This window comes from Dipodomys merriami, unplaced genomic scaffold (genome assembly GCF_024711535.1).
Source record: "Dipodomys merriami isolate MVZ:Mamm:240054 unplaced genomic scaffold, mDipMer1.0.p SCAF_20, whole genome shotgun sequence".
Lineage (NCBI taxonomy): Eukaryota > Metazoa > Chordata > Mammalia > Rodentia > Heteromyidae > Dipodomys > Dipodomys merriami.
Genome location: NW_027203382.1, coordinates 25,295,266 through 25,312,008, shown reverse-complemented (window position 1 = coordinate 25,312,008; position 16,743 = coordinate 25,295,266). Strand labels below are relative to the sequence as shown.

The window sequence follows — 16,743 nt, the reverse complement described above, 5'->3', positions numbered from 1 at the left end:
AATTAGGATAATAAGTTAAAGATCCTTCTAGTTAAATTTTCCCTATACTAAGGGGACTAGGAAAGATAAACAGTCATTAAATTAATATTAGGAATAGATTACATGTGAACATTACAGTCCCTTGAAAGGACCCAAATGACAAATGTAGGTCACAGGGCAGGTGAATCTCCATAAAGGATTTAACAATGAATAATGATGTTGGTGTACACAGCTGATTAGTACTTTAATACCAAGCAATACAAAACAACTAAGAAAACACACTGACTGACGTCAGTTCGATTTTATCATTCTTTCCTTAAGCAGGAAGGACAAGATGTGTCATTGCTTCCGCCAACAACTGGTAATTACATAAAGGCTAGGATTTGAAGAAAAAAAATTCTGTGAGAACAGCAGGGAGTAGAAAGGTGGTTTTCTCCCATAATGCAGAGAAAATGATGTTTGAAATGACAGAAGAGTTATATCGTGAAATGATGCAGCTTTAACACACAAACTCAATTAAGAAGTGTGGTCTGGGAGACCATGTCAGACAGTTACGTGAATCCAAGGTCATGCTCTCCTGAAGATTAACTAAAGGGGAAAAAAGCTGGATGAAGCCATGGGATATGCTTCTTTTTTTCACCAATACAAAATGAAACTTGATGGAAAAGATCTTAAGGTGCACTAGATGGAAGACAGATTTTACATGCCTAAGTTTATTTTGTTGAGCTCAACTTATGATGAGGAAAAAACAATGACAGTGGGTGTTCATGTCAGAGATCTTTCTGAAGCAAATTAATTACAAATCATTTTCCACATTTTATTAATACAGAAATTAGACAGTGTGATGGGTTTCACTGTCATAGTTCTAGGCATGTAGATATTTTGCTTATATTTGACCCTTCTATTGATCTTTCCTATTCCTCTCTCCCCTACCTTACTTTTTCAGCTTTCTTACAGTTTTTTAAGTAGAGCTGATTATATCCTTTACATACATGCATGTAATGTACTTTGATCATATTCTTTTCCCTTTGTCTTCTCTTTTCCCCCTCTCAAAGTGATTATATATATCATCCATCAAGAAACTTAATTCCTACCAAGGCCAGCAAACAATTTGCTGTTACACTGTGGACACAAAATCTTGCATTGTCCTATTCCCCAAATATAAAGAAGCAAATGTCTTGTGCTAGCATTATCTGTACAGAGAGAGAGAGAGAGAGAGAGAGAGAGAGAGAGAGAGAGAGAGAGAGAGAGAGAGAGAGAGAGAGAGAGAGAGAGAGAGAGTTTGTGTGTATGCAAAAACTTGGGCTTTAACTTAAGGCCTGGACATTGTCCCTTGGTCTTTTTCCTCAAGGCTAGCATGCTACCACAGATCCACTTCTAGATTTTTGCTAGAGTGGTCTCCCAGACTTTCCTACCCAGGCTGGCTTCAAACTCAATCCTCAAATCTTAGCCTCCCAATTAGCTTAGGATTATTGGTGTGAACTTTCTGTATCTGGTAACATTTTAAACAAAGGTCTAGAAAGCAAATTCAAACTTTTTTTCAAGCATGGGAAATGTACTGCTAGGCTTTTGAATGAAAGTTACAACTAAATACAACAGGAGAACTAATATACCCAGGGCTTTGCCCTAGTCTCTACTAATCGAAGGAGAAACTTCTACTAGGACTTTAAAATCATTCATCTTTACTGACTAAGTTGTTCTTAGCCCATCTGAAGTTCTTAAGCCTCACTTTCTCTCTGTATTCTGCATGGGCACCAATATCTGGTAGAATGCTATGTGTATAATCACTCTAGAAGGCCGGAGAGATGTGAGGAACTATGACTATCTGCTTGCCTTCTAGTCTCTCTTCCCTCATTGCCTGAAAACTTTAGGAATCAGAAAACTTGTTGTTTTAAGATGGTTCTGAGGACTGAACAGGAATCTTTTTGCATGCTAAGCAAGCAATCAACCACTGAGTTGCACACCCAGGTCAAAACACTTCTTTTTCACAAAAATGTTCTCAGTGCTTGGGAAAACTATCACCCTACACTGACCTTCTGAGATTAGGAGAAAAAGAACTGAGTCACTGACTATCAAGCATGAAGAGGGAGGGAAGGCAATGAAGTGAGAACAGGATATTCTTAGAGCAAGCCTAGCCCTGTTAAAAAACGAAAACCACAACCAGGTACAACAACAAAAATGAAGGAAATCAGAAGGAAAATGTTAGATAGGCCTGACTAAAATATTGGAAAACCAGGTACCCATGACTCATGCTTGAATACTAACTACTCAGGGGGCTGAGATTGGAGGATCACAATATGAAGCCAGTCCAGGCAGAAAAGTTCGTAAGACTCCATAAAAATTAACCAGCAATGCCTCCTGCATAGCTCAAGTGGTAAAGCACTTACCTCTCAAGCACAAGTGCCTGACTTCAAAACCCAGTATCAAAAATTAAAGGAAAAGAAAAGGACTAACTAGTAAAAGGCACCACTAAAAAAGGCAAAGTGCAGATTGAGGAAGAATATTGATGAGATTATAAAAGATTAATACTGATATCTCATTTCTTACAAATAAGTAAAAATTACACCAAAGAGTCATGGGTGAAAATATAAAGGAGATACACAGTTAATGAATATGAAAAAATGTAAACTCTTTGAGTAGTAAAATATGTCTTACAAATACTGAGATACCGTTCTTGACTTACACTGATACAATCTATAAGATTTGATTGTGGTTCTAGGTTAGGCCAGACAACATTAGCAAGACCACACTTTCTCTCTCTCTCTCTCTCTCTCTCTCTCTCTCTCTCTCTCTCTCTCTCTCTCTCATATATGCAATCAATACACACATATACATATATTCAGTATATATTGATTGTTTAAAGGGGTTTCCTTATATTTCAATGCAAGTATATAATGTACCTTAACCAAATTCACTCCTTTCTAAAATGCAAGACCCTAAGTGAAAAATAACACATACATCAAACAAAAGAAAGAAAGAAAGAGAGAGAGAAAGGAAGAAAGAAAGAAAGAAAGAAAGAAAGAAAGATGCAAAAACAACAGAAAGAAAGAAAGAAAGGAAGGCAGTCAGGGAGGAAAGGAAGGAAGGAAGGAAGGGAGGGAGGAAGGGAGGGAGGGAGGGAGGGAGGAAGGGAGGGAGGGAAAAAATGAGCTAGAGCTGTGCATCAAGTGGCAGAACACCTGCCTAGTAAGCATAATATCCTAAGTTCAAACCCAGGTACTAACCTCTACTGAGCAAGGAAGATAAATTCAGAGAGAGAGAGAGAGAGAGAGAGAGAGAGAGAGAAAGATTGAGTGACAGTGAGCTCTTTAAAAGAGTTTACTTTGGCTAGTGCAAAGAGGACAAGACAGGTCTGAAGTGTATGCCATGGCTGGCTAAATGATGGCAGGCAACCTTTGGAAGCTAAAAGCAGCCCTGAGTGACAGTCAGGGGGAAATCAAGACCTCAGTCCTACAAAGGCAACAATTTGAATCTATCTACAATCTGCATAAGCTCAGAAGTGGACAATTTCCCAGCTACCAAAGAAGAGCTCCACTCAATCTACACATTGATCCTGAACTTAATAGCTCTTGAGCAAAGAACTCAGGCATGCCTGCCCAGAATTTCTGCTCCACAAAGCTAGAAGATTAATAAATGCATCTGCTTGAAGCCATTACATTTTTTGGTAATGTGTTTCATAGCAACAAGAAAACTCTGCAAATATTTTGTTTTCTTTTGGATTTATTTTTAGAGCCTTATTTTCCATTATAAAAGCTCTATATGCTAACTTTCCTACCTTTCTATTTTCTCCTGTGAGTAAACAGCCCTTCCCCCTTTCTCTTTGCACAAAGTCCCAATGCACATCCACAAATACATAAGTATATGCTGTGTGTGCACACTCCACAACTCATGTGCCCATACATACATATACACAACACACACATGAAATTACTCCATGTACCTTTTCACTGTTTCTTTGGGTATCTTCTCAACACGATTACACAAAAGCCCACCATTTTCTTTATAACCATGCAGTGATGAATTAGATGCCATTATTTATTTAACCAGTTCACAACTGAAAGGCAAGTTACAAAATACACTAATAACAGTTTTAATATTATTTTATTGTTATTATTATATTTACTAGTTTCAATATTACCTTTATAATTTCCTTTTATTTTATGAAAATATCTGTAAGAAATTCTCCTCTATACATGTCCTGGGCCAAAGGGTAAACAGATTTGAATTTTCCCTTTTCTCCTCCTTCTTTCCCTCCTTCCTTCCTTCCTTCCTTCCTTCCTTCCTTCTTTCCTTCCTTCCTTCCTTCCTTCCTTCCTTCCTTCCTTCCTTCCTTCCTTCCTTCCTTCCTTCCGTGTGTGTGTGTGTGTGTGTGTGTGTGTGTGTGTGTGTGTGTGTGTGAGAACATTCCAGAACTAGGGCTTAAACTCAAGGCTTGGATGCTGTCTGTCCCTTAGCTTTTTGGCTCAAGATTATCACTCCACTACTTCATCAGCAGCTCCACTTCTGCTTTTTTGGTGGGTAAATGGAGATAAGAGTCTCACAGAGTTTTTCTGCTCAGACTTACTTTGAATCATGAGCCTGAGATCTCAGCCTCCTGATTAGCTAGTGTGAGCCACTGGTGCCTCTTAACACATTTGAACTTTTAACCAACATGGTAAACCACTATGGTTTATCATGGGCTATCTTGATTTTCACCAACACTTATGTCCTGTAGAAGTCCAGCTTTCCTCGTGTCCTTGCTATTATAGGTTTTATAGGTAAATAATGCCAGTGCACTTTCCTGGCTCATATTTCCCTTAGAATTGCAGTGAAGCAGCATTTTGTATGCTTTTGTTGGCCATTTTTGCTATGACATGCTATTGAAACCTTTTCCTCACCTTTCTATTAGTCCATCTACTATTTCACATCAATTTACTCAAGGTCTTTGTGCTTTTGGACAATCTGATAGGCATAAAACTATTTTTCACACTTTGATTTATTTTATAGAAACTTTCATTTTAGGAGAAAGTCGGGAGTCTTCTCTTGAAATTTCTGGATTATATTTCATGCTTAGAATATTCCTGGAACTAGGATCCTGTGGATGTTTTCTGTCTTTCTTTGTTGAATGGAACCGTCTTGTTGACTGTTTTATTAGCAGTTTCTCACAACCACCATTTCGTATGTGAAGACATGCTTCAGAACACCATGCCAACAGCCTCCCAGCTCTCCTGACACACCTACACAAATAATGAATGTGCTGTCTCTACTTGGGCCGGGATGTGTGGAGACTCATGCCAGTGAAGAGTGGCAGGGTGTGAATATCCTTCCCTATGGAAAAGAGAAAAGTAAGCTATCTTCTGGGTATATTTGTGGCAAGAGATGGTGGGTTTTCTTTGTGTTATTTTCATGGAAATAGCTAGGAATTCTCACCTGATCCTCTGCACCTAACACAGGATAGGAAACATGGTGACAGGACGGAGGGAAGAGGTAAAGGTTCAGCAAATAACATGGTATGGCAGATTACTCAGACATGAAGACGGGCCTATCATTTAATAGCCTCATATTGAATTAACATTTTCTTTTTTCCACACAGAAATATGAATCTACTAGTTAGTAAATGATGAACACCACTTCTTACATATAAAAAAAATCTGAGAGAATTCTAAATGCTGTAGCAGGAAAATCACAATTTAGAACGTTAGAGGCTACCATGGGCTACACCACCCACTCTCTCAAAAAAAACAAAAAACAAAAAAACCATGTATAGACTGAAAAATAGGTTTCATCCTGACCATTCCTTTGATTAGTTCTAAAATTAATGTTGAAGGGAAAAGAATTCATGCTAAGACTAGGTAGAGAAGAGATAAATAATTTAAAGGATCATTAAAGTCTTAACCACATTTTTCTTCCTTGTTCAATATTAAAGCTGAAGAAAATCACAGCAATAAAAGATTGATCAACAGGCACATAAAGGATGGGAAGTCATTACAAAACAATAAGAGATGAGGAAATTACTATAAAATACTAGGACAAGAACTACGCTGAGCACCGATGGCTCATGCCTGCAATCTTAGCCACTCAGAAGACTGAGAGCTGAAGACTGTGGTTCAAAGCCAGTCCAGGCAGGAAACTCAGTGAGACTCTTCTCTCCAATTAACCACCAAAAAAAAGCATTACAAGTACAACTGTGGTTCAAGTGGTAGTGTGCTAGGCTTGAGCAGAAAAGCTCAGGGACTATGCCCAGGCCCTGAGTTCAAGCCCCAGGGTACGCATGTACACACACACACACACACACACACACACACACACACTCACTACTGATTCACATATAAGAGTCAATATTCACTCAGCCTAGTAATACAGCCAGGCACTGTGCTGGGTGTTAAAGAAATGAAAGTCATATAAAACTATAATTCCAGTCCTTGACTAGGACATTTATCTTTGTTTTACACTCTATAGATATCTACTATATGATAATGATGTAATAAACCTCAAAATTATAAATAGTAGCAATGAAAGTAATTGTGTACTCACTCCACAGCTTGGAAACTAGAACACCATCCAGGCTCAACCTTCCCTATTCCCATCACCCCACCTCTCAGAAGTAACTATCATAAAGCTGCTCTTTAAAATTACCCTCTCTCTCTTTAAATTCTTACTACAAATATATACATGTAAGTATATACAATTGATATGTAGAACATTGGTATTTATTATAATGCATAGAATATAATTTATATATACCCCCAAACAAAATATTGTATGTAGAACCAGGCTAACTTTATATGAATGATTTATACAATATTCTTTTATAATTTGCTTTTGCTGCTCAACACTATATTTGAGTTTCCTATATGCTAATACAGATGGCTCAGAGATAGTTTGTTTTCTCTGTATGACTATGCCTTAGATTTTTTACCTCGTTCCAAACCAACTGAGATTAAGGTTGTTTGGAATGGTCAACCATCACCAAGATGCATCTGTGCAGAGTTTTAAGCATGCCTCCACATACTAGACATTCTTTAAAGCATTTCTGGGCACTAGTGGTCAATTTACAATACTATCATTTTGTCACTTGATCTTCTGCATTTTTACTTTACCACTATTTACTTTTTACTAAAGTAAAATGTGAACGATGACTTTTCTCTCCCTTCTATGCCAACCATAACAGACAACTCACATGCATCTGAGACCACCAGAAGTTCAAAACTTCCTGAGAAGGGACAGTGACAAGCAGGCATTAACTATAAAACAAATCAAGACCATGTGAAAGCCTACCAAGTCAAACTCAAGTGTTTATGAAGAGGGCCATAAACTAGGTCTATTCTCTTGATTTCTTATCCTTCCTCCAACACTGATCTTCCTCTTGGTCCTGAAAAAACACTTGGGTCAAAATTCCTTCTATCGATGACCTTGATTTTCTTTTCTACCATTATGTTCTCTTAAACAATGGCGATCCATCTCAAAGCTCTTTCAACCATTTCTATCTGTCCAAATTATGGCCATCTTTCAATATTTTGGGGAAATTACTCCTTCACACTCCCAAAATTTCCTAATTGGAAGTTACATTTTTGCATCACTTCGATCGACTTTGAAATTAAAAAAAATAAAACCAACAGCCTACAAAGCAGTCTTCATTGGACAGTTTTTGTACTGTGCTTCTACCTTCCTTGTAGTTTTTTAAAGCATTTGAGGCTCAAAGCTTCACCTCTTTAGTCTTTATCCTCTCACAATGACTATCTCAGTAAAGTTCAATTTTACAAAGAAATGTGCTGAATAATTCTGAACACTTATCCTCTTCCTGTGAGCTATTATTTCTACAGTTTCAGAAGGTATTCCTAATATAAGAACATACCTTGCATCATCTCATAATCTAGAAATGGAGGAAGAATTAACTGAAACAGAATCACATATAGAAAGGAATTCTTTAATTCAGAAAGAACAATTTAGAAACAAAGCAATAAGAATACCCAGATAAATGCAAAGACACCCCTGAGACCCAGAAGGCCTGAATTTTTTTTTTAAACCGAACAAAAGAAATGAGACAGAACTCAAGAAAGAAAAATGGCTTACCTGCATGAGCAGAGAGAGGTGAGTGTGGTCGAGGCAATGCTGGTGACTGGCCATTGCCTATCAAGCTTTTCCGGTTACTTGTTCGGCAACTGTCAAAAGAAAAGAAAAACAAATTTTAAAAGGAGAATAGCACCAACACTGCTCAAGTATGTATGTATTTGGCATATACTTCCATATCTAGTCATGATGTTGCTAACATTATTGTAAATTACAATATGATCACTAATCATTGAGGGATGCCTGTCTTCTGAATATCAGAAACCATAATGTATTCATATAGTATAACATCATCAATATTCTTCACCACCAGTGGAGCTATAATCAAATGCCTCCTTTCAGCTCCTGTCTGCATCTGCAAATGTACAGCACGCCATACACACAAGTGATAAATTAAGAATTCAAATCAGCAAACCACAGGTAGCATCTTTGTTGACATGAAATTTCTAATAGAAAATTACATGCAATGAAGTGCAGTGACATTAATCTTACAATGATGCACTAATTAAAAATCTAATTATTTAGACAAATTTCATATTTGTGCCTTTTGTCAATAGAACAGCCGATGCCAAAGATAAATATACCTCACCACTCATTCATTTTTCATCTTGTAGACTACATTCAAATTCCTTGCTAAGGCTCACGCTTCAGAATCCCAAAAGCAGATACCAGTGTATTAAAATACTGGTGATGGCCACACTGCACAAGCAGAGTAGCTAGTACCCTGTACAGAAACGTTAATTACTAAATACAACACAAGGTGATATTCTGTTTCTGTCAGTAGAAAACTATAAAAATGGCTAATTAATTTCAAAGTAACTTTCACAAGCCTCAAAGAGTAAGTCAAATACAAGGCCCACTGATGGTGAATTAGACATCTCATTTTCATTTTATTCTTCCCCATCAGTACAATAGTTAGAAATAGTGATAAAACCCAGCAGTGCAGCTTCCTCTGGTTCACCTGTGCCAGTACTGGTCAGGGCTCTCCTACCTGTTGTCATTAAGAATGTACTGCAAGCTGGGTGCTGGTGCCTCATAACTATAATCCTAGGCTGAGATCTGAGGATTATGGTTTGAAGCAAGCCTGGGCAGGAAAGTCCCTAAGATTCTTTTCTCCAAATTAACCACCAAAAAGCTTGAAGTAGAACTATGGCTCAAATGGTAGAATGCTAGCCTTGAACAACAACAAAAACAAACAAACAAACAAAAATCAACTCAGGACAGCACCCAGACCTTGAGTTCAAGTCCCAGGATGCGCACCAAAAAGAAAAAAAAATAATAATGTACTGTAACTGGGGCATTGGTGGCTCACGCCTGTAATCCTAGCTACTCAGGAGGCTGAGATCTGATCTTGTCATAGCCTGGGCAGAAAAGTATGAGGGCGGTTGTGGGGCCTGAACTCTGGGCCTTAGCACTGTCCTTCAGCTCTTCAGCTCAAGGCTAGCACTCTACTACTTGAGCCACAGCGCCACTTCCGGCTTTTTTTTTCCTGCTTATGTGGTTGGTGCTGAGGAATCTAACTCAGGGCCTCATGCATGCAAGGCAAGTACTCTACCACTGAGCCACCTTTCCAGCCCAAAGTATGAGATTCTTATCTCCAAATATCAAAAAAACAAAAGTAGAGGAGTGGTCCAAGTGGCAGAATGCCAGCTTTGAGCAATAAAGCCAAATAAATGAGACCCTGAGGCCTGAGTTCAAACCCCAGTACACACACACACACACACACACACACACACACACACACACACACACACACACACACACACACACACACACACGAGTTCCATCCTTATTTAGTAGAGGCTACTATTATACCAAGTTCTAAAACAGGAATGCTCACTTGGCCTGTAAGTATAAGACTTGCCACATTTATGAGTTCATATAGCTATTAGAAAGGAACATTTCTAAATATTAATACCTAAACCCAGATTGTTCCAGCAATATTGATTTGGGAGCCAATCTTCTCCTGGATGTTTGCTGCTTATTATCATTTGTCAACATTCCCACATTTATCATTTCTTAAGGTCAGGCTGCATCATTTTATTTTCCTTACTGCAGCAATCAACTTCCCCTAGCATTGTCTGTGAGATTAATTAAGATCATGTTTACTCATCCTTAAAGAAGCTGTTGAATGAGAATAGACTCTTGATACTTAATTATGAAGGTGGAATGTGATATTATCAACTCATCTATCAAGAACTGTATTCAATCTATTAGATACATAATCTTTACATCAGACAGGCTGGTGGTTTTAAAGATACTGTAAAATATATTTAGTGTTAATTCAAATTAATGTCTCCGTTCATTTCAGTATGGCACTATTAAATGTATTAACTTGCTAAAGTTAACAAAAGAAATTGTAAATGACAGATTTCTATCCTGGAAACCTTAGCAGACATATTTCAGCAAGTTAACTGTAATTCAGGATATTACAAAAATGGCTATTGGTTTATATTTGGCATTTGATCTACCTAGTTGATGAAGATTTTTCTCTACATATTTAATTAACATTTGTATATAAGTAAAATGGATTAAAAATGTGTGGTAAAACAAATAGAAGCCTAATTAATACCATACCTAGGAACATGAGTACAGTATACTGACTTACTTAAAAACTAAAAATAATAAATAACACTTCTTAAAGAAAAAAAAGATTTTCCTAAGAAACATATAGAATAACTAATGTACTAGTACCTCAATGAAAATAGTCAACAGTTCAGGTTTAAAGCAAATAAAGAAAAACTCAAACCACAAACCCTCACACACACAAAAACTAATAAACCAGGCATGGTGGGTCACTCCTATCATCTCAGCTACTTAGAAGATCAGAGATTAGAAGAATCACAGTTTGAGGTCAACCCAGGCAAAACATTCACAAGATGCCATCTCAGCCAATAAAAAAGCTAGCATGTCTGTCACCCCAGCTACATGGAGGACCATAGTTCAGGCTTGCTTCAGTGTAAATTCAGGACTATTTGAAAAATAACTAAAGTAAAAACGTCTGAGACATTGGCCCAAGTGCTAGATCATCTGCCTATCAAGCCCAAGGCCCTGAATTCACACTCTCAAGAAGAAAACTATCAGTAGAACTAGCAAGAATAAAAATTATATATATCAAAAAGGGATGAAAAAGTTGTTCCAAAAGATGTAATTCAAAAAGAAGACCCACATTTAGGTTTTATTTAAATATTTACAGCCATAGTTCACTGACAAATGCCATGTACCTAGGCTGAATATGAGGATCTTCTGCATCTTTTATTGATACTCAACATACATGTCAAAGTCAAAGAGATCATGTCAAAGTCAAAGCAGGCTCAGAACCTCCTCAAGCTCTCAACAATGGCACAGGAAGTTTTAAGGCTGCAATGTTTCTACATTGGCCACAGCAAACTTTATAAAATACAGGCTGAGGCAGATTTCCATGTGCTCAAACACAAATCTCAGTACAGCTGAAGCGGTTTCCTGTCCTCACAAATGAAATTGTTGACAATATTCTTAGGAGAAAGGCACACTTCAAACAGCATTTAATTTTAAAATATTTTTTTTAATTTAAAAAAATTTTTTTTGCAGTGTTGGAAATAATCCAGTGTTAGCACCTTCGGGCATGCTTAGGCTAACCTAGATCTTGACATATGATAATACTTTTGAAATCCAAGGACACTAATGAGATATTCTTGTGGATAAGTAGGAGAGGGATGGTCACCCTACCTCACTCACTAATACCTGCTTCTGCTACCTTTGACAGTCACCAAATCCAATTGCTCTAAAGTAACTGGACTTCCAACCTACATTGGTCACCACAGGAAGGAGGATCCAAGTGGACAGGACCTCAGAATCTGTGCCATAAGATGCCACCGCACCTGGCTCTGCCCACCTTAATGACACAACATTGGAACACATCACTGTGCCAACATTGCCCTTTGTCCTCATTCTTTATCTGCCCAGCAATCACACACTTCCTGCCACCAAAGAATTTTATGACATTCCAGTGGGAGGCAGGCTCCTCAGGTGTTGGTGATCACACCTACTCATGTAGTCTTGAGAGTGAGCAAATAGTGGAAATACTGCCTAGGCAAAGTAAAGGTTTCTTCCTTTTCACCAATGTGACTAAGCTGAGTCTGGCTTGCTTTATCTCTGTCACCCAAGGGAAACATGGAGTAAAGTCAGAAATGCCACTTCTCAATGGCAGAAATTCTTCATCCTTATCAATGCATTTGATCTTGTAGGACTTGTATAGTTTTTTTTGTTTGTTTGTTTTTGTCCTTAGAAACACAGATATAGGACCACAAAAATGAAACCGAAGAACAGGTTTGAAGGCGGGCTTTAGCTATTCTATCCTCAAACGACTTCTCCTCACCTCGCCTCTCAAGAGGAAACCCAACTCTTCTGCCCCACCCGTGTTCCAGTCTGAGAGTCAGGCCAGCCAGTATCCACTTCCCACTATGGACCTCCCCCACCTCCTCCACTTAGCTTTCCAGTAGAAGCAACACAGGAAAAAAACTTCCGTTTCCTGGGAACAACCAGCTCAGTTTGTTCTCTGAATTTAGAAGGTGACTTATCATTGTTTGATTAATACAATGGCACAGTCAGAGTCTTGTAAAACCAGAACTGAGTGGAGAAGAAAACCATACACAACTTGAGACAAAGGCAAAGGATGGATTAAGACAAGAGGCTGATAATCCCAGGTAAGTTCTTCTTGTTACCTCACTCTGGGAAGGTCCAGGAACCACTAGGAGACACAGAAACAAGGCACTCACCTATTCACCCTGCCCACTGTGACCTGAGATCTGAGAAAAATGGCCAGGTAGAAAAATGGCAACAGAATACTTTTGCCCCCTGCAGACTAAGGAATCTGCAGGAAGAAACAGAATACTTTAAAGAGTGTCACTACTGGCTGGAGAGGTGAACATGCTATAGGGTGATATGAAGCCAACATGTGGAACTCTTGTTTTTGTCTGCATGGATTTTGTTCAGGCAGGTAGAATGAAAAGGTGCCAGCCCCTGTTCCCCAATCCCAAGATCACTGTCACCACCACCAAGCAGTTTCACCAAGAGCACCACAATCTCCTAACGACTGGCAACAGTGTTTTCCATTTGTTTGAAAGAGATGGCTCATGTCAGTCTTGACTCAGTATCGTGACAAAAATATATGGCTACAAAGCTAATGGAGTGCTACGGAGGGCAGGGTATATACTTTTGGCTTAAATCATCCACATTCTATTTCTGCTTAAACTCTCCTGCCTCCCTTCCTTCCATAAGGAAGGCTTGGTGGGCTTTTTAACGTTTGTCTCGTGAGTCTGTCACATGACTCCTGGCAGAAGAACCTGTTAACCATTCCCTAGTAGGTCTCTAAAAGCTGTGAAACTCAACAGGCTATGGCCATTTGCAATCATTCTGAGTAGCTGAAATCCTTCTTAATGTTAAATTACTCTCACTTTGAGACATACATTCTGTGTATGTCTGACCAGGGCAAGACACTGGAGAAGGGGAAACCCCCAGGCACTAAGTTTTACATTCTCAGATGACTTGAGACGTCAACACTCAGCACAACCTGAAACTACCACCACTGAGAGGCGGCAAGAGCAGTGAATTGAGCAAGAAGAGCCTCAGCAATGCTGAGAAGCTAGGCTCCAATTTTATTACTTCATTTTGATGAACATTTTGATACATTTGCACAGGAGACCAATTATGGGCCAAAGCTTTACCATTCATGAACATCTGCTAACTCTTCCTAATACCGTGGTTGAATCTGAACATCTGACTATTCCTTAAACAGAAAGTAGGGCTGACCAGGTGGCAGAAATCCTCTAGTGAATTGTTGTCTAAATATAACTAACTTGGAAGAATTTGGTTTCTTTATCTTTACAATGAAGAGGTTGGACCACATAGAAGTAATCACAAATTAGATTTTTAGTAGAGGAGAATGTTTTTAAAAAATAGAAAAATAATCCAATAATTCCCCCCACTTATAATAGACACTATGTTGTTTGTTTTGAATGTTAACATAGATGTGTAAAGAGATGTTAAAGATTTAAAAAAAAAAAAAAAAAGTGTTTAGTGCCATCCAAACTGGTGTCACCTTGCTTGCCCCAAGCAAGGCAAGTACTACAGGAATAGAAGCTTGTAGATTGCCCATGTGGTCTTGGTACTGTACCATTCAGACATGCCTGATGAACATAGGTGGTAAATAGTTTTACACCTAGTAGTACTAGTTTTATACTAGTAGTATCCTAGTGAAAAAACTGTGAAAAACTGATCATCTAGAATTGTGCAAAAAGAAATTGATGGACTTGATTGTAAAAACCCACAACATTGCATTGTAATTCTGCTATCTTTCTAATCTGCTTGTAGAATTGTTGGAGTAAATGTTAGATTGTACAAAATTCTTAGGTTAACATTTCTTCACCATAATACTCTAAATGACTGGTGGTGGTACAACAGATATAAGATGATCTCAAGACCCCGTTCCCCTGTCCTATAAGGCATTGATGAGCTTTGCAATCCATCTCATAATTTCCTAATTATATATTATAATGATTTGTAAAAATTACTATATTAATACGATACTCATATATATAACCATGTGCATCTAATTTTTAAAGTCCTCCCTTGAATCTGTTTTAATATGCTACTGCTTCTTTAATCAATTAATAATTTAAATAAAGCCTTTGACATACATTCATTTTGTATGCCAGCCATGTTTTGGACTTTTGGATAAGGTCTACTTTGGTATATGATACATATTGTAGGTTTTGTATGACTTACTTCCTCCCCACACTCAACATTACATTTCTGAGATTTAACCATGGCAACATAAATATATGTCTAATTCATTTTTTAAACACTATTCACCCACGGCAAATTCTGTATTCTTAAATGTACTAAAATTATATGCCATGGACATTTCTTTTTCCTATTTGCAACATTAAATATCCAGGACTCTGTGCAATTGCAAATCTAATTGCAAAACCCTTGAAAAACATCTTTACTAAGAGCTGTAGTTGAAAGAAAAATTATACCACACAACATGAAACCTTCACTGGACACTTCTCTCCTAAGTTATTCAGATTCCCTTATCTACCTTTATTCTATTCCTTTTTCTCCCCCAGAATAGCTCTGGTTTTCTCACGTAAACCAGTAAGTTGTTTTTCTAGGCATCTTCAGGTATATATCTTCACCATTTTTCCTGAGCTGAACAAGGCCAAACCTATTAGTTGGCTGGCCATACATCATTCAACAAAAGATGTTTTATGTGCCTAAGATAGCTAGGCACTCTTATGAACAAACAAATCCCTGGCTTGATTTTGGAAGGTGAAACAGATAATAAACTCAAAAATGCAGAAAGCAGGATAGAGAATGCAAGTGTGCAAAGTCATGGTTTTAAATAGGTGTTTAGGAAAAGCATCAAGGAGGATGTGGCAGTTGGTAAGGCAAGAGAGTGAAGATTAGGCACAAGCAAAGGCTCTGGGGCAGGAGGGCTCTAAGCAGAGCCAACACACAGCATGACAGGAGCGGGGAGAACAGGGGAGAAACCCAGATGACTATGCCAGAGGGAGATGACAGGAGGCAGATCTGCGGCATTTTGCAGGCCTTAGTAGGGAGTCTGAATTTTAGGCTGAGAGAAAAGGGCAGCTGTTGGAAGGTTCTGAACATGATCTGCGTTGTTTTTAAGAGAAGCGTTCTGGCTTTTCTTAAAGTAGCCACAGGTAGCAGCAACAAGAAGGAAATAAAGGTGATCTGAATCCCAAATGTACTTTATGTCTGGTGATTCTACTTTACACTGTAGTATTTTGTTTTTAAAAATTGACTAAAATGACCCAAGTTTGATGCAAGCATAATATATTAGCTCCTGGTTTTTTGCACAGTCTCCAAAACACGAGAAAAATAGCAAGTACTGATAGGAAGGTGACTACCATGCCCAGTGCTTCAGGACTTGTGCATCTGCACCAAGGTAATGACCCAGTTCAGAGTTATCATGACGCAATTGTTAATAAGATTGGCATGATACTTGAACTAAAATTTTCCCATTAGCATATAATAAAGCATTAATTATAATACGAAGCAATGGTTGTTCAATCTATTTCAACCTACCTACATAAACATGGAGGTTAATTACAACAGGGAGTGGAAAGTACTGGTCTTCAAGCTTCCAAAAATTTTGGGAAGCCAGGTGCCAGTGGCTCGTACCTGTAAGCTTAGCTCCTGAGAGGATGAGATGGTTGGAGCCAGTCATGGAGGAAAAAATGTTTGTAAGACCCATGCTTATCAACAAGGTAGATGTGATGGCAGACACTTGTTATTCTAGCTACCAGGAAGCCTAACATAGGTGGCCTGCACCCAGTCATGGGTATAGACAAGAAGACAGACACTATCTGAAAAATAAGCAGCAAAACTAAGGCAGGAGGCATGGTTCAGTGGTAAGGGCTGTATTTATTAAGTGCAAGGCCATGAGCTCAAACACCAGCAGTGCCAAAAACCATCTAATACGCTAACAAAATTTCTGGGAAAGACAACAGAAAGATCTATTAACTATAGGCCACTTTCTAGATATAATCAAGACATTAAGATAAGTCTTTTTGGTGTGCAGTAGTTCACCCATTATCTCAGCTACTTGGAAAGTAGAAATCAAGAGGAACATAATCTGATCATAGAAGAAAGTACAAGACCCTATCTGAAAAATAATTAGTGCAAAAAAGAGCTGAGCTTATGGCTCAA

General features: G+C 38.2%; 1 protein-coding gene across 9 annotated transcripts in view; it reads right to left on the bottom strand.

Annotated features, from left to right (window-relative positions):
- Window positions 1-16,743, bottom strand: part of Mast4 (microtubule associated serine/threonine kinase family member 4) — a 602,193-nt gene that overhangs the window by 104,458 nt on the left and 480,992 nt on the right. For all 9 annotated transcript variants that reach the window (XM_070031269.1, XM_070031266.1, XM_070031264.1 and 6 more), the window contains one exon: window positions 8,032-8,120. In XM_070031269.1, coding sequence (XP_069887370.1) covers window positions 8,032-8,120 — 89 coding nt within the window. The remainder of the gene's footprint in view (window positions 1-8,031; window positions 8,121-16,743) is intronic.